Genomic DNA, 22,046 nt, shown 5'->3' on the forward strand with positions numbered 1-22,046 from the left:
ATGATTCTATGGTAAATTAGTGGTGGGCTACCTTCTTGAACCACGGCATGTGATGTAGGTACTCCCACCATCTATTAGGTAGGGAACTTCAGGACTCTGACCCAGTGACAGTGGCGGAATGGTAATATAACTTCAAGTCAGGATGGTGTGTGTGGCTGGGAGGGCAACTTGGAGGTGACGGTATCTGCTTCCCTTGTGCTTCTAAGTAGTAGAGGTTGCATGTTGTAGAAGGACTCAAATGAGCTTTGCTGAGTTCCTGTAAATGGTATATATTGCTGCAATGGTGTACCAGTGGTTCAGGAATTCAAATGTTGTGTGTATTAGATAGAGTGTCAATCAAGTGGATTGCTTCATTCTGAATGTTGTCAAGCTTGAGTGTTATTGGGGTTACACCAATCCAGGCAAGTGGGGAGTGACATGTGACTTTAACTCAGGAGGTGAGTTACTTACCTTGCTGATGCTGCATTTGTTCAATGCTGAGGAGGACATCCACTGCTGAGATTACTAGGCAGGCACAAGGGAGAGGATTCACAAAAGCCAGCACCCATGTTCATTGCTAAGGTGAGTACTAATATGTCTGAAGTGGATGTCACTCAAGGTGTTTATTGGTTGCAACAGATGTGGCATTCAGTGCAGAAAGTTTGTGACACAGGACAATTACCCAAAACTCCGAATTACTGCCTTACCGGAATGCACGGATTGTTGTAAGTCCTTCTGCCGTTTCAGAGAAGTGGCACAATAGAGGCAATTGTGTACTGTCATCGAGTTCCTGAAGATCCCTTCACAAATTGGAGAGAAAAGGTTAAGGCACAACAAGACTTTCCATCTACAGTTGTACATCTTGGTAAGTCATTTTGTATTGAGAAGATTAAACTAACATCTGCAAAAGGCAGAGTGGCTTTCAGAGAGGATTTCAACTTTCATCAAAATTGGGATAAATCGAACAATACATTTGGAAAAATGGTGAACTTTTTGAATAGGTCCAGAACAGTTTTCAGCAACAATATATCCCAAAATTAACAAAGGGCATTACATGTCAAGTCACATTTTGATCTTTGCACAACCCCTGATGAAGGAGTGGCGCTCCGAAATCTAGTGCTTCCAAGTAAACCAGTTAAACCAGTGTGATTTTTAACTTTGTACACCCCAGTCCAACACCGGCACCTCCACATCATTTTGATCTTGTCAGTGATCGGTTAGTCACACACTTGCCTCGGTGTCAGTAAATTGTGGGCTCAAGGCCATCAGGCAAAATATGACAGTCTGTTACGCTTTTTACTTTACTAACTTTTTTAATAATTGGTACCCTGCACCAGACAGGGGGCAGTCCACTGGTGCTATAGGAAGTGATGTCACACTGTGGCCTCAAGGGCAAAGTAAGGGTTCAGGCCTTGGAGGAGTTAGGTCATGGCGAAAGATCAAATAGCATGGCAAGGCTAGAATGTGTGTTCTGGATCAGTTAAGGTTTTAGATGCCATGATTGTAAGCAATTTCACTCTCATGCGTCCACTACAATCAAAATGGGCAAAGCAGCCATTGAAAGAGTCTTTTGAAGAAATGCAGAGTGGTTGGCATGGTTTAGTTTTTGGGTTTAATTGTTAAATTTTCCTTTTGTATTAATGGTAATGGAGCTATATTTAATTTCATCTATCCGTAAAGTGTCACAGTTTGGCAGTGTGAATTTGGCAAGAACTGAAGCTGCAATTTTCAAAAGTAAAAATAAATAGCCTTGTTCTTCCAGCAATTCGAATAATCTTGATTTTATAATTTGAGGTTGGGAACTTGGCTTTGGATGAGGGATCCGAGGGATCAAGGTGTTTCAGTGGTTAGCACTACTGCTTCATAGCACTAAGGATCCAGGTTTGATTCTAGCCTCAGATGACTGTGTGAAGTTTGCACATACTCCCAGTGTCTGCACAGGTTTTCTCCCATGGTCCAAAGATGTGCTGATTAGGTGGATTGGCCATGAGAAATGCAGGGATGGTGGGGTGGGGGGTGGGATGGTCTTCAGAGAGTCAGTGCAGACTCAATGGGCTGAATGGCTATGAAAAGAGACACATCCAATGCCAGCACTAGCTGCATTTCATCTCAGGTGAGGTTAACTCAAGTTCCCGACCTCAAATTATAAAATCAAGATTATTTGAACTGCTGGAAAAACAAGGCAATTTATTTTTATTTTTGAAAATTGTAGCTTCAATTCTTGCTAATTTCACATTGCCTCTGTCACAGTTTAACTGTGATACTTTATGGATAGATGAAATTAAACATAGTTGCATTACCATTAATACAAAAGGAAAAATTAACAATTAAAACCAAAACCAAAACAATTAAAACCTTGCCAACCACTCTGCATTTCTTCAAAAAAACTCTTTCAATGGCTGCTTTTTCCCATTTAGATTGTAGTGGACACACATGAGAGTGAAGTTGCTTACAAACATGGCAAAAGTGAGGACTGCAGATGCTGGAAACCAGAGTTTAGATCAGAGTGGTGCTGGAAAAGCACAGCAGGTCAGGCAGCATCCGAGGAGCAGGAAAATTGATGTTTCGGGCAAAAGCCCTTCATCAGGAATAGAGGCAGGAAGCCTCCAGGGTGGGGAGATAAATGGTGGGCGGGGGGGTCCAAACATGGCATCTAAAACCTTAACTGATCCAGAACACATATTCTATTGCATAAATCTTTAACAATAAGGAGTTCCAACTGTGGACGTTACTTACTTTGAGGCGACCCGGAAGTACTTCTGTATGAAGTAAAAGGCAACAACAAAGGGCAGCAAAGCTGTAAAGAAGATTGGTGTGACATACAAGAGCACACCTAATGCTGACAGGCAGAGGAAGGTTGATCTAGTTAAGGACTCCAGTGTCGGTGGGATATGCTAGAAAAAAAGAAAGAAATATTTGCATTTATACGGTTTCATTCATGCCCGAAGTCTCAAAGCACTGTATGAGCACGGAAGTACTTTTGTAGTGTAATCATTTTGCAATATACCAAAGGCAGCATCCAATTTACACATGGGTAGCTTGCACAAAATAGTAATGTGATAAGACGAAGTACTCTGTTCTTTTTAAATGATGATTGAGGGATAAATATTGATCATAACACATAAAATAACTCCCATCCTCTTTCTCATCATCGTGTCTGTGGGATATTTTAAGTCCACCCGAGATTAGATAATTGTCATCATTATCTTATCCAATGGACAGCATTTCCACCACTGCATCACTCTCTCGGTTTTGCAGTGGACTATCAGTCTGAGTTCAAATCCTGGAAATGGACTTCAGCCAACAGCCACTTGACTGAGAGGCTGTCCCCAAATGGTCTGCCACATTTCCCACAATGTAACGATGAGTAGATATCATTCTCTACCTGATCAAAGCCTTAATCATCCCAAAGATGTCAATGAGATGACACCTTAATCCTTTATGACCTAGCATCTCCACTAGTCTATTCAGTTTGCCACAATGCTCACCAGCAGACAATTTATTTAACCTACATATCTGTTCTATTGCAGGCCAGTTGTTGAAATCGTCTCTGAGTTTGAACATTTCTAATGCTGTATTTCAAACTGTATCATCTACTTTTGATAAGTTTGTCTTTTCAGCTGTATTGAAGATTGGGCTTGGATTTAAACTGGATTGGTCTATGTTTGGGGGGGTGGGGGGGGAAGCATTGCAGTGGGTTTGCCCCTACCTTCTGCAGCGTGGCTGATCAGGAAACTCTTCACTCTTACTGCCTGCAGTCAGGTGCATTGGAAGAATGTACAGACAATCTATTGTTGAGTCAGCCTGTTGCACCACTATGTGATTATCCTTCCCATGGCCAACATTCCGGCTAAACAAGAGGATGCCACAAAACTCTCTTGACTCTCCCAAAATCAGCATTTTTCTCGAGGTAGCTATAGACTAGCTATAGACTTAACATTTCTCATTAGGAAAATGTTATGAAAGATGGAACAGCAGAGCATTTAAAAGTACATAATACAATGAAACGGAGTCGGCCTGGCTTTATGAAAGAGGAACTTCATCTGACAAATGCATTACACTTTCTTGACGAGCAGGGCAGATAAACGGGAACCAGAAGATGCAATATATTTGGATTTCCAAAAAAGCATTCAATAACACTGCACGAGGCTACTTAATGCGAGAAGAATCTTTGGTGTTGTTTGTAGCATATTAGAATGGATCAAGAACTAATAGGAGACATGGTTGAGATAAAAGGGGGCATTTTCATAATGGCAACCTGTAATAAGTGGAGTGACATCAGGATCAGTGTTGGGGTTACAATTGTATAAAATACTGATTCATGATTTGGATAATGGAAGTGAATGTACTATCAGCAAGTTTGTGAATGGCACAAAAATAGATGGGAAGGTCCAAGCTCCATATTTTCACTTACACGGAGCTCTTGAGTATTTTGGCCTAATTATATGAATTTACCCTGTATGTTTAGATGATTTGAATACTATCAATAGACAGGTGACATTCAAGATACAAAATAATCTTGATGTAACTGATGCTCATATAATTATTGAAGATTTTAGCTGATTTCAACTTGCCTGATTCCTAAAAGGAATTTGTTGAACTGCCCATTATTCAACTGTATGTTCATTTTACTAAGGCCATAGGGACTTCCCAAATACCATTGTAGTTTGATAGGAACTGGATTTGACCACTCAGTTCCTCCAACCATTGCCACCATTCAGTAAAATCATGTCTGATCTGTTTCACAACTATTTACAATATCTTTGCTTTGCCCCTTGTTCTCTCCCATCAGAGGAAATAGTTTCTCTCTATCTACCTTATCAAATCCTTAACACGATACAATACTTAATTAGACCACCTTATAAATTCATCTATAACCATCTACCTACAAGCCGTTTGATATAAATCATCACAATACTCACCAGCAGAAGGGATATTTAACATTCATACCTGATCTATTATATTTGTGTCAGCAGAGAAACGGTTGAGAATTTGACCTAAAGGTGTTGAGTCAAAGAACCTAAAAAATAAAGAACAGTATACAATGTGAAGCTCAGTAGCATCAATGAATTGACTAGCTTACAGTTCAAAATACATAGAAGCCTGAATCACAGCAACAACAGTTACAAAACGAAACATCCAGTGGATTAACCCTCAAACTACTCCAAAAGTTAGGTCTATGATGTCAGTTCCAGAAGCATCCGAATAAGTGTAATGAAACCATTCTTACTGTGGTCAGTCACACTCATGTCATTAGAATGGATTGACATACTAAGCCACAGAAAATAATATTTTAGTGCCAGACCCACAACCTCTACCATCTTGAAGGACAAGGGCAGCAGATACACAGGAGCACTACCATCTGTAAGTTCCCCTTCAAGTCTCACAGCAACCTGATTTAAAACAGGATCACTATTCTTTTGGTGTCAGTGGGTCAACTCTGCAGTACTCTGGGTGTACCTACTCCCTTTGGATTACAATAGTTCAAGACAGCTGTTCACCAACATCATCTTCTCAGAGAATTAGAGACAAATACTGTCTAGCCAGTGACACTCATGCTGCGTGAAAGAACATTCAAAAAAGCTTAAAACCAGGGAACTATTTTTACCTTGGGTGGGCAACTGGTGGTGCGGAGGTAGATGGAAAGGAGAGTTGGGTGGGTTCTCCCCAGGCAGGTGATCTACTGCTAGTTTCCACCACAAGGAGGTTACCTTGACTTTGTACGATAATGTAAGATAGTTGATAGCTATGCTTTAACTTTCCTATCACTTTTGTTTGCATTGAAGACAAAAGGTGAGATGAAAACTTTGTTGCTCATCCACTTTCACCAATTTTACACTATCCAACTTGTATCGATTAAGCGTTGGAGAGCTACAGAGGGTACAAGCTTTCAACAAGAATCAACAAAAGCAACTAATGACCTACATGGAGCAGTTATCATTTCTATCGTACACAGTAGAAGCGAATGGATAGATATACCCCTGCAAAAGCAGGCACATGCAAATAACCGGAAAAGCCATTTCTTAACCACAGGCAGCCAGTCAGGAGAATTTGAGCTCACCATCTGCACAGACTACTGAAGATCAACCATCATGAAACAACAACAGGTCATGTGACTACAACAAATGACATAGCAATGACACTCCTTGGGGAGAAACATCACCCAAATGAAAGCCGATGACAAAGTCCATCTGTACTATTAAGAGATTGATCCGATTTAAAGACTGGATGTGTAATGCTTGTGTCGAGACTGATGGAAATAATGAGCTGTGAATGTTTGAAAGGGGAATGGGTGGGATAAAATGCGATGCTGTATTGGTGAGTCTCCTACCTTGGTGTGGTCATGTGATCTGTACCATGAGAACATTGACTGGCAGTGTCTAACTTGCAACTAGTTCAATAAAATCACAATATAGACAACATGGCACTGGAGTAAACACAAAAAGCAGATTTAAGAAAATTGCACAATAACAATAATCTGATTGGGGCCAATTTGGGGCAGTTGTTCAGCCTTTTGTTCTAACAGCAGATGGCAAATATTCTCCCCATAAAAACAAACTGATGAATAATAAAAATAATATTTTGGTGTACGTAGCACCTTTCACTGGAATGTAGCTGCTGCGGCATCATCTCGGATATGATCAGGCTGCATCTCAGAGTTGCTCAATTGCTACCTTAACATTTACTCACTTATTGAGATGCTTACAGCTTCCCAGCATTGCCTTGGCTTTATGGCCCTTTTGCCAGACCTTAAACATTCACAGTCCTTTGGTCTTGTCTTGTTGTTTAGTGCATATTCAAAGCCAGTCGGCATGTCATGGTTGTCAGCAGTCACCAGTTAATTGGAGTGACATATTGCCATACACTACCTTGCTGTGATAACATCAGCATCACCTCTCAGCACTACAGACTTCAACCAAATGGCCATGACTCCAAGACTAAGAGGGCTAGTCCTCAGTCAAATCAAGGGAGACAACCTTCAGTTGGGGGATACTGGCACAGTCAAATGCCCTTTCTGATTTTAGTCCAGGGGTTTGGAGAAGGTCAGTCAGCCACCTGGTGCAGTCGTGGTCAGGGGGTCTGTATCCCTACAGTCCAGGGAGCAGGCCAAAGTCAGTCCTGCAGGCAACAAAGTGGGGATTGGCAGTAATTCAATCTGGGACTTGCGCGTGGCTCAGTCATGGGTCTGGTCAGCCATCAGTCAGGGCTGTAAGTCAAAGTTGGTCAGGGGTTGTGCCATAGTCAGTCTTGATGGTCAACTCAATGCAAGTAAAAAAGCATTATCAGGAGCCACCAACGTGGTAGAGAACTGGCAGAGTCAGCTATGGGGATTGGAGGCAGCATGCTGGGATACAGGGGTGACACTAATTGTAAAGGGAGGCAAATATCAAGACATATGATGATGAGGAAATAGTGATTGGAGGATATGAGATACTATCTATCTGAGAGTAGGGGGTTATCCACAGTCATCCGTGTTGTGGACTCAATGGCAGCACAGCGTTGGCATAATTCAACTAGTAGTCTGGGGCTGAGATTGAAAACTGAAGACACAAGTCACATTAGTGTGTGGGAAGCTGTGGAGGCTCTGTACTGATGCGCTTGGCAGGGAGTGCCATGAATAAAGAAGCACGGAGGCTCAGGGGAGCAAAGAGATCCCATGGATACAAGACAGAGCCTCAGATTCAGTCTGCCAACACAACATACAACAGACTCGCAGACAAGATGTCCTTTTAAAGTGCACGTCTGCTCCGAGGCTCTTTGCATGTCGCTCAGTGTTCCAACACAGTCCCCAGCATTGACTTCTACTTTCAGAAGTTGCCGTTGCATACAGACCTTGGAGGAAGCAGACAGAATTAGACGGAATGGAGCTCATAATTGCGCACTGCAAGTGGAAAATTACTGTGACCACATCTGGAGTGGGTGGGTCAGGCTGATCACACTGCTTTTGAAGGCATTAAATATATGTGACTGTCACACTGGGCTACACTGGGTATTGGGGAAAGAGAAGCCCTCATTTAGGCAGGGGTATGAACAGGCTGAGGCTAAGGATAGGCAAGCTGTGTGTTTAGCTATTAAATAGTGACAGATCATAGAATCCCCACAGGATGCAAACAGGCCATTCAGCCCAATAAATCCACGCTGACCCTCCAAAAAGCATTCCACCCAGACACATCCCCCTACCCTATCCCTGTATTCATGCATTTCCCATGGCTAATTCACCTAACCTATACATTCCTGAACACTCTGGGCAATTTAGCATGACCAGTACGTGCAATGAATTGTCAGTCATGTAACCCTTGTGCCTGGTTTGTGGTTTTCTCCCACTTTGCACAAGGCACTTTAATAGTAGCATTGATATCCTGGGTATCAGTGGGAGTAACTAATACTTACACTGACGGTGAGTAGGATAACACAACAAGTGAGGCATATAGGGGGCGCGGTGCATAAAAATGAGATAAATTTGGAAATATAGTGCGAGCAAACCTGTTTGGCCTTCTAGGGAGACACCACCCCCTGGAAAACTCATTAATTTCTGGTAAATTCCAGCCCCAAGACTTTCAACAATGACATGGGGAGTTCAATGCTTGTCACTGTGTTTCCAGTGCTTTAAGGATATCAAACTTGATACAACTGTCAAAGCCTATGCCAGAAATTGAGAGGACCTTTAACTGAGTTTTTTCTGTTAATTAAGTAGTAAATGAACAGAGACTCTGACTGATAGGTTTTAGGGGTTGACTGTGGGTGGTGGATAAATCAACAAAGTCCAGGTTTAGAAGCAAAGTGGACAGAGAAAAGTTTTCCACTGAAGAGATCTAGTTTTGATGTAATATGTACTTTCAAATATTGCATGAAGCTGAGAGTCTGTAAAGTTGACAGATTCTTGGAAGTCAGCATCAATCTCTTAAAGTTTGGCTTGGATTTGCCTTGGTGATGGATTCATCTGTTAAAGGTGTCATAATAATGTCACCAATTGTTGTCAAAGCTCCACGAGTGAAATTTTGTTGATACAGTTTAAAACTGATTATCAGCTTACCTCACAGGTGCTAGGATGATCTTGTTGAGAAGATTATGATGAAGATTTTTAGCAGCTGTTAAGCCCATCCACTCCACAGTTAGGGATGTGATGAGGCACAGTACAATCCCAACACTGCACAAGATGCTGTACCACATTTTGTAGTAATTTTGGTCACTCTAAGGAACACAGATAGAAAGAGTTTGTGAATTGACATGGACGGTAAAGAGATAAAATGTAGAATTTTTTTGTTCCATTCAATAACTTAATCTGACTAATGGATGTGACAACCTGAATAAATCAATGGAAGAATTAACTTCTGAGGTGACAAATCATAACATCATGGGACGGCATGGTGGCTCAGTGGTTAGCACTGCTGCCTCACAGCGACAGGGACCCGGGTTCAATTTCAGTCTTGGGCAACTGTCTGTATGGAGTTTGTACATTCTCCCCATGTCTGCGTGGGTTTCCTCCGGGTGTTCCAGCTTCCTATCCACAGTTCAAAGATACGGAGGTTAGGGGAATTGGCCATGCTAAATTGCCCAGGGATGTGTAGGTTAAGTGCATGAGTCAGGGGTAAATATGGAATAATAGGGTAGGGAAATGAATCTGGGTGGGTTACTCTTCAGAGGGTCAGTGTGGACTTGTTGGGCCAAATGGTCTGTTTCTACACTGTAGGGATTCTATGATTCTATGATAACATCACAATAAAATCCTTAATCTACCAAAGGTGATTTTAAAAGATTGGATTATATGTAACATCACTAAGCTCTCTCTTTTCAAACTTTTCCTTGAACTATTGCATTGATTAATATTTCTGTTAAAATAGAAACTATAATTTGTTATAGATGGCAATCTTTCACCATACAAAATTGATAGCGTGTTCTTAACTCCCTACTTCATTTATTCGTGACTAGCTTATTCTGATGGCCCCCTGGTTTCGGAACTTCCTCCACATGTATACCCACACATAGTAACACAAACATCTGCAAATCATCTGAACATTGCTGCCTTTTTGAGGTTAAAAGGACAGCAAAAAACGGTCTAATTATTCCTGGCTTATTGAAAGTGCCTGGAAAAGCCCTAATGCTCCATTGGTCCTGCCCACTTGAACATTGATGTTCCCCCACATTCATCATCAGGCCCCACTATTCCCACTCCCACAATCCCTCGGGAGAGGCAAAAAGCCAAACAGGAAATCTGAGGCTAAATCGAGAAAAAAAACCTCTGGGAAATTCAACTCTGATCTGAAGGTCATCAGATTGCCAAACAAGTTCCAAGGGATGGCAGCCCACTGAAAAACATTAGCCTCAGTTAACCTACGTATCTTCCACATTACTGCTGTGCTAACTCCCAGGGTGGTTTGATGTAGCCAAGTGATGCCAAACACATGGGATGCACTTTGAGGGAACTGATGGGTATAAGGCTCACAATCTTCCCGTCCATTTATTTTACCTTTCTCAAGCAAATATGTAGCCCTGGAGTGTCAGGAAGTTCCCCCAATGTGATGTGTGCTGTTTGCACAATCTTCTGAGGTTAAAGCGCGAGACTGGAACTTCTTCTTGCAAAGGTGGCCCAGGCCAGAGAGTATCGCATTGGCCAACTGCTATGCGCCTGTCCAGTATTCAGTTCAGCAGTGAAACTAAATGTCAGAGCGACACAAACAGTAACCTGTATAATATTGTCTATAGGCCACAACCTTTCCGAGATGAAATTCGACCCTCAATGTGACGCAATATTTCGGTTGCAAATGTGGATGTGCACAGAGAGGACATTACTGAGAATAATTAAAGCCAAGTATTAGCATAGAAGGGAAATCCTTCTCGACTTCATTCAGAAAAACTTAGAAGATTAAGGCACTAGCTGGCTTTTCAGTCAATCCTCCCTGTTGTGTGGAGGCGATATTGTCTGAGATGCGAGTGGAACCTCCTGCTGCTTTGGTTTCTGTAGACCCATCTGTGGTGCCTTTGGTAGATTCTGTGCCACCAATCCTTTCTGCTAAATCAGTCGAAGCTGCAGATACCAGGTAGAGAACAGTGTCGAGAGTGTGGTGCTGGAAAAGCACAGCAGGTCAGGCAGCATCCGAGGAGCAGGAGAATTGACGTTTTGGGCATAAGTCCAAAGAGCTTATGTCCGAAATGTCGACTCTCCTGCTCCTCAGATGCTGCCTGACCTGCTGCGCTTTTCCAGCACCACACTTTCAATTCTGAACTGCAGTCCTCACTTTCTCCTAGGTTGAGAACAATGTCCACATGATCTCATCAGCAGGAGGTAGGCTCAGTCTTGATGAAAGGTAAATGGGATTAGTACATGTTACTTAGCGCTAGTTACCTTACATCTGAGATACCTGCTTGTGTCACAGGAGTCTCAATTTAAGATAAAGTACGTTGAAACTTTATTGCTGGAACAGCACAGCAGGTCAGGCAGCATCCAGGGAACAGGAGACTCGACGTTTCGGGCACAGGCCCTTCTTCAGGAATGAGCTCATTCCTGAAGAAGGGCCTGTGCCCGAAACGTCGAATCTCCTGTTCCCTGGATGCTGCCTGACCTGCTGTGCTGTTCCAGCAATAAAGTTTCAACTTTGATCTCCAGCATCTGCAGACCTCACTTTCTCCTTAAGATAAAGTACACATTACTACCTTGGTTACAGCAAGTAAGAATTATCACTGAAGTATTATACACCCTCTGGTGAACACATAGTTCCTTGATAATGGAACTGCAGGTAGACAAGGTAGTGAAGAAGGCATTTGGTATGCTTACCTTTATTGGTCAACGCATTGAGTACAGACAGCAATTCTATAACTGGTTGTGTTCTTGTACAAACCCACATTATAGGAAAATCGCACTTGAGAAACAGTGTTTGATGTGTTGTTGATGCAATCGCCCACACACATTTTAACAGTTCACTCTTTTTAGAAAGTGTACCCAATTTGTCAATCACATTAACGAAATGCACAGTATGCAGAACGACCTGTATAGGAGCTGGGAGGTCATGTTATGGCTCTCACGTTAGACCACTTTTGGAATACTGCCTTCAATTCTGGTCTCCCCGCTATAGGAAAGATGTTGTGAAGCTTGAAAGGGTTCAGAAAAGATTTACAAGGAGGATTTGAGCTATAGGGAGAGGCTGAACAGGCTGGGGCTATTTTCCCTGGAATGTGGGAGGCTGAAGGGGTAACCTTATAGAGGTTTATAAAATCATGAGGGGCATGGATAGGGTAAATAACCAAGGTCTTATCCCCAGGGTAGGGGAGTCCAAAACAAGACGGCGTAGATTTAAAGTGAGAGGGGAAAGATTTAAAAGGGACTTTAGGGCAACTTTTTCATCCAGATGGTAGTGCGTGTATGGAATGAGGAGATGGTGGAGGATTTGCAGTTTGATACTGAACTTGTTTGGTTGTTTTATGAATGCACCTTCTGTAGCCCTCAGGTCCTGAAGTGGGACTTGATCCTGGAGCTCCTGACCCACAGGCAACGACTGTTACTTCACCACTAGAGTCTCTTTCCTTAAACTCTCTGTAAAATTCACGTTTTTCTGACCAAATAATATATTTTAACCTTACCAAGATGTTACAGTCCCAGTTTGAGGAGAGAAAAAGGACAATATTCATGTATAATATTAACAGTAAATTGAAAAATTACTCCCTGAATGCCTACAGCTCACCCATCTCCTCATTCTTTCCTGAAGGGTTCTGGAGCATGTGGTACATCAGAAGTGTCCATCTACTCATTCCTGAGCTAAATGCTTTGAACTGAGGAATAGGTGGATGTGGGCACAGTCACAATGTTTAAAAGACATTTGGATAAGTACATGAATGGGGAAGGTTAGGAGGGACATGGGCCAGGAGCAGGCAGGTGGGACATATTTAGCTTGGGATTATGTTCGGCATGGACTGGTTGGACCGAATGGTCTGTTTCCGTGCTGTACAACTCTGTCACTATGACTATGACTACTGTGGCAGATTTTGATATTGTTGCGGGGTGCCTTATTGGTGTTTCCCATCACTCAAAATTAGGTTTTCATTTTGGACGCTCTTTGTGACAGGTAGCTAATCCATTTCACCAGCATTATGCTGAGTTTAGTGAAAAAGCTATCCTGGTCTAAAAATAAAAGTAGGTGATATGACAATTTCTATTTTGGGCAAATGCCGACTTGAGTTCATGGCAGTCCTTTCTGCATACACTCTTCTAATTCCACATGCAATGGAAACTAAAGATGTGTTGGTTAGGTGAAGTGGCCATGTTAAATTGCCCATAGTGATCAGGGATGTGTAGGTTAGGTGCATTCGTCAGGGGTAAATGTAGAGTAATTGGGAATGGGTTTGGATGTGATACTCTTCGGATGGTTGGTGTAGACTTGTTGGGCTGAAGGGCCTGTTTCCACACTGTAGGGATTCTACGACACCCACTGAGTCATTCCAGAGTATTTCATTATCAGAGGCACAAGATCAGGAGTTTTTTTTTAGATTAGATTACCTAGAGTGTGGAAACAGACCCTTCGGCCCAACAAGTCCACACCGACCCGCCGAAGCGCAACCCACCCACACCCCTACACCTAACACTACGGGCAATTTAGCATGGCCAATTCACCGGACCTGCACATCTTTGGACTGTGGGAGGAAACTGGAGCACCTGGAGGAAACCCACACAGACACGGGGAGAATGTGCAAACTCCACACAGTCAGTCGCCTGAGGTGGGAATTGAACCCAGGTCTCTGGCGCTGTGAGGCAGCAGTGCTAACCACTGGGTCACCGTGCCGCCCTTATGCCTAAACTGCCATTCAGTTCACCATAGCCAATCTGTATCTCAAATACACTTACTTGCCTTCGTTCCATGCCCCTTAATATCCTTATCTAATAAAAAAAATTCACACTCATTTTAGGTACTTTCAATTGATCCAACCCTTTGATTGTTCTCATTATTCACGTTCCTACCATGTCAGTCATTGCACTTGTTTCACTTGTTTGTTTTAAGCTTGTCCAGTGTGCGAGCCAATAGTCAATAGCCACCATGACAGAATGTTTTAGCAACTTGGAGATAATCAGCAAAAACAGCAGAAGGAATCCTCCTGAGGTCAAATATCTCCAGAAAGCTCGCCACGGCATTTTTGTTCGAAGCCTCATAACTGTTGACATGTTATCCTCATCATCTTCTTCCTCATCCTCTTCTGAGCTCAGGGACACAAACAAAGAAGAAAATCAATTGCTGTATCGAAAATTATAATCAATTTTGTCTTCATGAATACAAGCACCAACATCCCACTTTATAAGTTTGACATTAAACATTGCTGAAAAGAGATTTGAAGGTGAAGATTTCCCTACGGCAATGGCCTGAACAATCAGAGTCAATTTAATCAGTTAACAGTGACTTCATGTTCACCATAAATTCCTGATGAAGAGCTTATGCTCGAAATGTCGACTCTCCTGCTCCTCAGATGCTGCCTGACCGCTGTGCTTTTCCAGCACCACATTTTTTGACTCTGACCTCCAGCATCTACAGTCCTCATTTTCTCATAGCCCTAATCCTGACAATTACAATGCTTTACTCATACTGCCCAATTTGTTGGTTCCTTTCCAAAGTTGGCTTCCTGTGTTGCAGTCTCAATGACTCTCTCTTTTTAGCACTGTTTATGTTCTGTATTATCAGGTAGGCATTTTGGAGTTATAATTATACAGCAATGAAAGACCACCTCCTACCAGATGGAAATGCTAACCATTGCAAAACAAAAAGGATTATTTGACAATGTTAAAATAAGCTTTCTGACGGTGTTGAAAGAACAGGAGCATTTCATAAAGTTTTTTTTAGATTACTTACAGCGTGGAAACAGGCCCTTCGGCCCAACAAGTCCACACCGACCCGCTGAAGCACAACCCACCCAGACCCATTCCCCTACATTTACCTCTTCACTAACACTACGGGCAATTTAGCATGGCCAATTCACCTAACCTGCACATTTTGGACTGTGGGAGGAAACTGTAGCACACCCACGCAGACACGGGGAGAATGTGCAAACTCCACACAGTCAGTCGCCTGAGGCAGGAATTGAACCCAGGTCTCTGGCGCTGTGAGGCAGCAGTGCTAACCACTGTGCACCGTGCCACCCACACGCTGATCAACATATTTACAATTGAAGATGATAATCTCTTCAAAAATTAATTTTATGTGTTGCTACTCATTTTATTAGAAACCTAGCAATTAGGAGCTAACTGGTCACTTAAACAAAGGTAAAGTAATACAGAACTTTGAAATTAAAACATAAAATACTTAAAATACTCAGTAGGTCAGTCAACATCTGTGGAAAGGGAAACAATTCTTGTCAGAATTAGAACGCATTAGAGATGTTACAAGTTTTAGGGAAGTGCATATGCTGGGAAGAGGCAGCATGGAGTGCATAAGATCTGTGACTGCATGGAAGTATGGAGAGATTAAAAGACAAGTTGACAATTGTGGAAAGCAAAAGGAGATGGAGATGGGACAAGAAACAAAAGATGAATCCAGAGGAGATGTTAGAGATGTTGGGTGGCACGATGGCACAGTGGTTAGCACTGCTGCCTCACAGGCAGGTTCAATTCCTGCCTCAGGCAACTGCCTGTGTGGAGATTGCACATTCTCTCCGTGTCTGTGTGGGTTTCCTCCAGTTTCCTCCCACCGTTCAAAAAATGTGCAGGTCAGGTGAATTGACCATGCTAAATCGCCTGTAATGTTAGGTGAAGGGGTAAATGTAGGGGAATGGGTCTGGGTGGGTTGCTCTTCGGAGGGTCAGTGTGGACTTGTTGGGCTGAAGGGCCTGTTTCCACACTGTAAGCAATCTAATCTAATTACAAAAAAAAAGAATGCAGAAAATAAACAATAACTGCTCTCCAAATAAATAAAAAAGGGTGCAGAGATCATTGTCTGAAATTGCTGGACTCAATGTTGATTCCTGAAGGCTGCAAAATACATAATTGAAAGGTGAGGCATTGAAGCCTGTTGATAGGGGGGCCTTTTGTTGGGCAGTATTCTGTCTCTGTCCTTGGACCAGGAGGACCAGGTTCAAGTCCCATCTGCTCCCAGAGGTGTGTAATAATATCTCTGAACAGGATGATGAGAAAAGTAGGTTAAGTGAAAAATAAATGTTGGAAGCTGTTCATCAAGATTATAATAGTATAGAAAACCAAGAACAGAGAGATCAGACTGGGTGTGTGGTGACGAAGTACAGGATCTTGCAGGTACAGGTGTTCCCCAAAAAAGTGCTAGGACAGTGGGGAGAGACAAAGGCTGAGCATCAATTGGAAAATGGCTGCAAGCAATGATGGAACAGAATTTCAGAGGAACTGGGTTCAACTTGAATTCTGATAGTTGGTAAATGATCTGCTCATAGTGTGATCAGGACATCCACCCAACATGTGGGCAAGAGGACATGTTGGATCTATTTGACAGCCTAGGCAAAATTTTCATTCAAAGGTGTCAAATCTATTGGATTCATACAGGGGATTGATTCTATTTTGAGACCACGTTAGCTGACATTGGAAAAATGGTCACATGTGTCTGCCAGTCAGGGCCCAGGATTGGCAGGGTAGATCAGGTCCTAATTAACAGGGGCCCGAGGCTGTAGGGAGCTCACTATTCTGGGGTTGCTAGGCTCAGGTTGGGGGACGGATCACTGAGCTCAGGTTAAGGGTGAAGAGTCACTGATCTCAGGTTAAGGGTGAGGGTCACTGAGCTCAGGTTGGGGGAGGGGTCACTGAGCTCAGATTAAGGGTGAAGAGTCACTGAGCTCAGGTTGGGGGAGGGGTCACTGAGCTCAGATTGGGGGAGGGGTCACTGATCTCAGGTTAAGGGTGAGGAGTCACTGACCTCAGTTTGGGGGAGGGGTCACAATGCTCAGTTTGGGAGAGGGGGGTCATTTGGCTCAGATTATGGGCGAGCAGTCACTGTGCTCAGTTTGGATGAGGGGTCACTGTGCTCAGGTTGGGGGAGGGGTCATGTGCTCAGGTCGGGGGAGGGATCACTGGGCTCAGGTTGGGGAATGGGTCATTGAGCTCAGATTAAGGGGAAGGGCTCACTGAGCTCAGGTTAGGGGTGAGGGGTCACTGAGCTCAGATTAAGGGTGAGGAATCATTATGCTCAGTTCAGGGGAAGGGTCACTGTGCTCAGGTTCAGGGGGAGTCGTCCCTAAACTCTGGTCAAAGAGGAGTAACTGAGCTCGGGTTGAGGGTGGGGTCACTGAGCTCAGATTAAGGGTGAGCAGTCACTGTGCTCAGTTCGGGGGAGGGGTCACTGAGCTCAGATTAAGGGGAGGGGCCACTGTGCTCAGGTTCAGGCGAGGCGTCACTAAACTCTGGTCAAAGAGGGGTCACTGAGCTCAGGTTGAGGGAGGGGTCACTGAGCTCAGATTAAGGGTGAGCAGTCACTGTGCTCAGTTCGGGGGAGGGGTCACTGAGCTCAGATTAAGGGGAGGGGTCACTGTGCTCAGGTTCAGGCGAGGAGTCACTAAACTCTGGTCAAAGAGGGGTCACTGAGCTCAGGTTGGGGGAGGGGTCACTGAGCTCAGATTAAGGGTGAGCAGTCACTGTGCTCAAATTAATGGTGAGGGGTCACTGAGCTCAGGTCAAGGGAAAAGATTTCAGACCGGACGCACATACTGTCTATGATTTCTGTCCCTGTTGTACATACACTGAAGACCTTGTATGACCAGTGGCCATTGCATCCTAGATCAGGATTGTCCTTGTGTTCTCAGCTTCCCTTGGACAGTTTGTACCTCTTTAGTGAAAATCAAAACGTTAGGGGTCATGATGTTCTTGGTTGACTGGCACTGGAGCCCATGTCACCCTCTTGCTCTGTTTCCAACCCACCCAGGTGAAAGCAAGTGGCACCTTGATGTAATGAACAATGAGAGAGATATGCCCACCTTCATCCTCATCATCCAACTGAGCTTTGGCTTCCCGTGAATACATTGCCCTTCGTAAGGTTTTTCTTTCTAGAATTGTTTGACTTTCACCTTCAGTCTCCTGGGGAGAGAAAAAGGTCAGAAACATTTTGATTGAGTACAGCTGAATTACTTAAGTAATTGTTTTAAGGAGATAGGTTTCACACTATGTTTATCACACTGCCACAATTAAAGAACACAAATATTTTACAGGCATCTTTCTGTTGCTCGCTCAGATTAACTATTCTGCAACTGAGCAACACAGCGGATCAATGGTTAGCACTGCTACTTCATAGTGCCAGGAACCCAGGTTCAGTTCCACCCTTGAGCGACTGTCTGTGTGGAGTTTGCACATTCTCCCCATGTCTGTGTGGGTTTCCTCTGGGCGTTCTTGTTTCCTCCCACAGTTCAAAGATGTGCAGGTTAGTTGGATTGGCCTTGCTAAATTGCCCCATAGTGTCCAGGGATGGGTGGGTTAGTTGTGAGAAAAGCAGAATTGGGGGGATTAGGTGGGATGCTCTTCTGGGGGAGGAGGTCCAGTGTGGACTTGATGGACCGAATGGCCTGCTACTACATTGCAGGGATTCTTTGATTGATCCACCTACGTTCCATTCTGTTCCAAAGCATTAGAATTACTTGAAAATTCTAACCTGGACTGTTCATGATAAAGGCGGAGGGTGGGTGGGGTAGGGTGGTGTTGTCCAAGTGGACATCTGCTGTAAACCTCTTCAGATTTTTGTTATCACGGAAACTCAAACATTGAAAATAGGAGCAGGAGTAAATCATTCAGCCCTTTGAGCCTGCGCCACGATTCATAGAACATAGAACATAGAAGAATACAGCGCAGTACAGGCCCTTCGGCCCTCGATGTTGCGCCGATCCAAGCCCACCTAACCTACACTAGCCCACTATCCTCCATATGCCTATCCAATGCCCGCTTAAATGCCCATAATGAGGGAGAGTCCACCACTGCTACTGGCAGGGCATTCCATGAACTCACGACTCGCTGAGTAAAGAACCTACCCCTAACATCTGTCCTATACCTACCCCCCTTTAATTTAAAGCTATGCCCCCTTGTAATAGCTGACTCCATACGTGGAAAAAGATTCTCACTGTCGACCCTATCTAAACCCCTAATCATCTTGTACACCTCTATCAAGTCACCCCTAAACCTTCTTTTCTCCAATGAAAACAACCCCAAGTGCCTCAGCCTTTCCTCATACGATCCTCCTACCATACCAGGCAACATCCTGGTAAACCTCCTCTGCACCCGTTCCAGTGCCTCCACATCCTTCCTATAATATGGCGACCAAAACTGCACACAATACTCCAGATGCGGCCGCACCAGAGTCTTATACAACTGCAACATGACCTCAGTATTCCGGAACTCAATTCCTCTACCAATAAAAGCCAGTACGCCATATGCCTTCTTCACCGCACTATTTACCTGGGTGGCAACTTTCAAAGATCTGTGTACATGGACACCAAGATCCCTCTGCTCATCCACACTACCAAGTATCCGACCATTAGCCCAGTACCCCATCTTTTTATTACTCTTACCAAAGTGAATCACCTCACACTTAGCTACATTGAACTCCATTTGCCACCTTTCTGCCCAGTTCTTATCTATATCCCGCTGTAACCTGCCATATCCTTCCTCACTGTCTACAACTCCTCCGACTTTCGTATCATCCGCAAACTTGCTCACCCAACCTTCTAACCCCTCCTCCAGGTCATTTATAAAAATGACGAACAGCAATGGTCCCAAAACAGATCCTTGCGGAACACCACTAGTGACGGCACTCCAAGATGAACCTTTGCCATCAACTACTACCCTCTGTCTTCTTCCAGCCAGCCAACTCCTATCTTCCAGCCAGCCAATTCATTATGATCATGGTTGGTCATCCAACTCAGTCTCCTATTTTCCCCATACCCTTTGAATCCCTTTAGACCCTAGGCTCACATCTGACTCCTTCTAGGAAACTTGAAGTTGAGAGATCTGTACAACAGATAGCTGACCTGGTGACTCTCATTTTACATTGTCACCCAGAGCTCACCTATCCTGCCAAAATTGGGTGGAGTTTTATACTTCAGCAGGGGTGTCATAACCTCCATTCTGAGACAGTTACTCTCTTTCCTGTTACCATTCATTGAGAGAACATGACACCAACTCTCTGACCCCATGTTATGATCACTGCTTCAGAGCCAAATTACACCACTTTGTTTCTCAAATGAGGACAAAGGGAGAAGAGAGCTGTTCAAGTCTACGCCCTTCCATCTTCATGTCCTTATTGAATCCATTGCAGCCAATCGGACAGTTTGCACAATTTGATATTACCTTGTGTACTTCACAACTTCATTGTTTGCCAAATGCCCTTCTCCTTCAACACTGACCCAAAGACATCCCTCAATCCAAAATATGAAAATTCAAGCAACTCTATAAACGCTATCAATTCTGACTTCCTAAACTAGTGTTAATGGTGTAGCCACTATTCTACCACATACAGCACAAAGATATCCCTTTGGGTGCTCACTGGGAAATGATAGTAACATTAACACAAACAAATGGAAACAAACACATTGCAGGAACATCCTATTGGCTCAGTATTGATGACAAACAAAAACCAAAATCCTGGCCTCGAGTAAAGAGCAGTGGAGTTTTGTTGAACACTCCCAAAGCTTTGGCTCGGTCCTAACTGGAGTATCCGGCTCAATTCTAGTCACTATGTTTTAGGAAAGAATATGAGGGAGTGGAAAGAGATTTGCCAGGATGGGAGGGGTTTTAGTTTGGAACATCTGGGATTGCTCTCTTTGGTGAGTAGGCGATTGAGCAATGGTTTGGTCAAAGCATTCATTATGGTAGAAGGAAAAACAGTTCACATTAGCTGATAGGACAAGGACTGAGGGTCACTGATTGAAGGGTTTAGGGGCAAGAGTTATAGGGTGGGTTGGTAGGGGAGGGAAATAAGAAAGAACTTTGATCTTTCAAGGGTCTGGACTTCACTGTCTGTGAGGGCGATGGAAGTAATTTCAAATGGAAATTGTATGAGCACTTGAAGAAGTAAACAGATAGGGGTATGGGACTGACTGGCTTATTCTGTGGCAGCTTGCATGAGCTAAAGGCCTTGCTCTTTACTACGAATGATTCTATGACTCTATGAGGGGACTGAACCAGATTTTGTAAAATTATTCCACATAGAGCACAGGGATTTAACGTATGAGCTCAATTAGCTACAGCAATAAGTGACTATTTAGCACTGTCCACCATTTCAATAGCATTAGCACCTTGGCGCACCATCAGCGTATCCCTCCCTTTTTGACTGTGAAGAGGCGATCGGAAAGTAGCATACATTGGGAAATTATAGGCTTGTAGCCTGTATCTTTCTCTGTGTTAAAATGAACAGAGAGAAAATCTTGCAGCAAACTTGCAAGTTGCCTTATAGGTTGGTGAGAACAGCTGATATTTGTGAAATCAGAACCGAGCTTCATGGATTTGCATGTTACTTTTTCAAATTCCTGATCCTGTCGATTCATGAGTGTCTTCCATTGCTCGTAGAGCTCTACATCATGGTTCTGAAAGTCCTTCAATGTGCCTTCCCTTATGATGGTGCCATCTTTCATAGCAATTATCTGAAAAATAGAGAAACAACTGAGCCACAGAAAATTCTTACTTACCCTTTAACCATCCCAGACACTGTTACAATGGCTCAAATCACCTTTCTATGTGTTTTATATCATTCTATGATTTCATGATTCCATTGAGTGATAACAATATGATATAATATTCCTTCATATGGTGTATTGTACTGAGAGCTTCAAGGGCTCCTGCCTGTTCTAAGTCAGTAAGTACCCAAAATTATCATGGACAGACCAAAACAAATCATTAGATTTATTTATAAATCACATGTAACACTGAAGTAAAGCTGCACATAGTCTGTGCTTAACTAACAAAATCATTTTGAAGCTAGATGCATGTTCAGAGAAAGTTCACTCAGCTGATTCCTGACTTATGAGCAGGATGGCCTATGTTCATTGCAGTTGAGGTGAATAAGGGCTGATTAAGTTGAAATGTACAAGATTCTGAAAGGGCTCGACAAGGGAGATGCTGGAAGAACATTTCCCCTTGTGGGGAGAACCGAGAACTA

The 22,046-nt window shown here is 43.4% G+C and overlaps 1 protein-coding gene across 4 annotated transcripts in view; it reads right to left on the reverse strand.

The window, feature by feature from the left end:
* Positions 1-22,046, reverse strand: part of LOC122561588 (ATP-binding cassette sub-family C member 9-like) — a 200,061-nt gene that overhangs the window by 41,754 nt on the left and 136,261 nt on the right. For all 4 annotated transcript variants that reach the window (XM_043713429.2, XM_043713430.2, XM_043713427.2 and 1 more), the window contains 7 exons: positions 21,406-21,531; positions 17,884-17,983; positions 13,928-14,160; positions 9,014-9,171; positions 4,930-4,999; positions 2,716-2,873; positions 687-779 (listed from right to left, as the gene is read on the reverse strand). In XM_043713429.2, coding sequence (XP_043569364.1) covers positions 687-779; positions 2,716-2,873; positions 4,930-4,999; positions 9,014-9,171; positions 13,928-14,160; positions 17,884-17,983; positions 21,406-21,531 — 938 coding nt within the window. The remainder of the gene's footprint in view (positions 1-686; positions 780-2,715; positions 2,874-4,929; positions 5,000-9,013; positions 9,172-13,927; positions 14,161-17,883; positions 17,984-21,405; positions 21,532-22,046) is intronic.

Source organism: Chiloscyllium plagiosum, unplaced genomic scaffold, assembly GCF_037043375.1.
Source record: "Chiloscyllium plagiosum isolate Xiang-an unplaced genomic scaffold, Cpla_swu_hap1 HiC_scaffold_23, whole genome shotgun sequence".
In the NCBI taxonomy this organism is placed as follows: Eukaryota; Metazoa; Chordata; class Chondrichthyes; order Orectolobiformes; family Hemiscylliidae; genus Chiloscyllium; species Chiloscyllium plagiosum.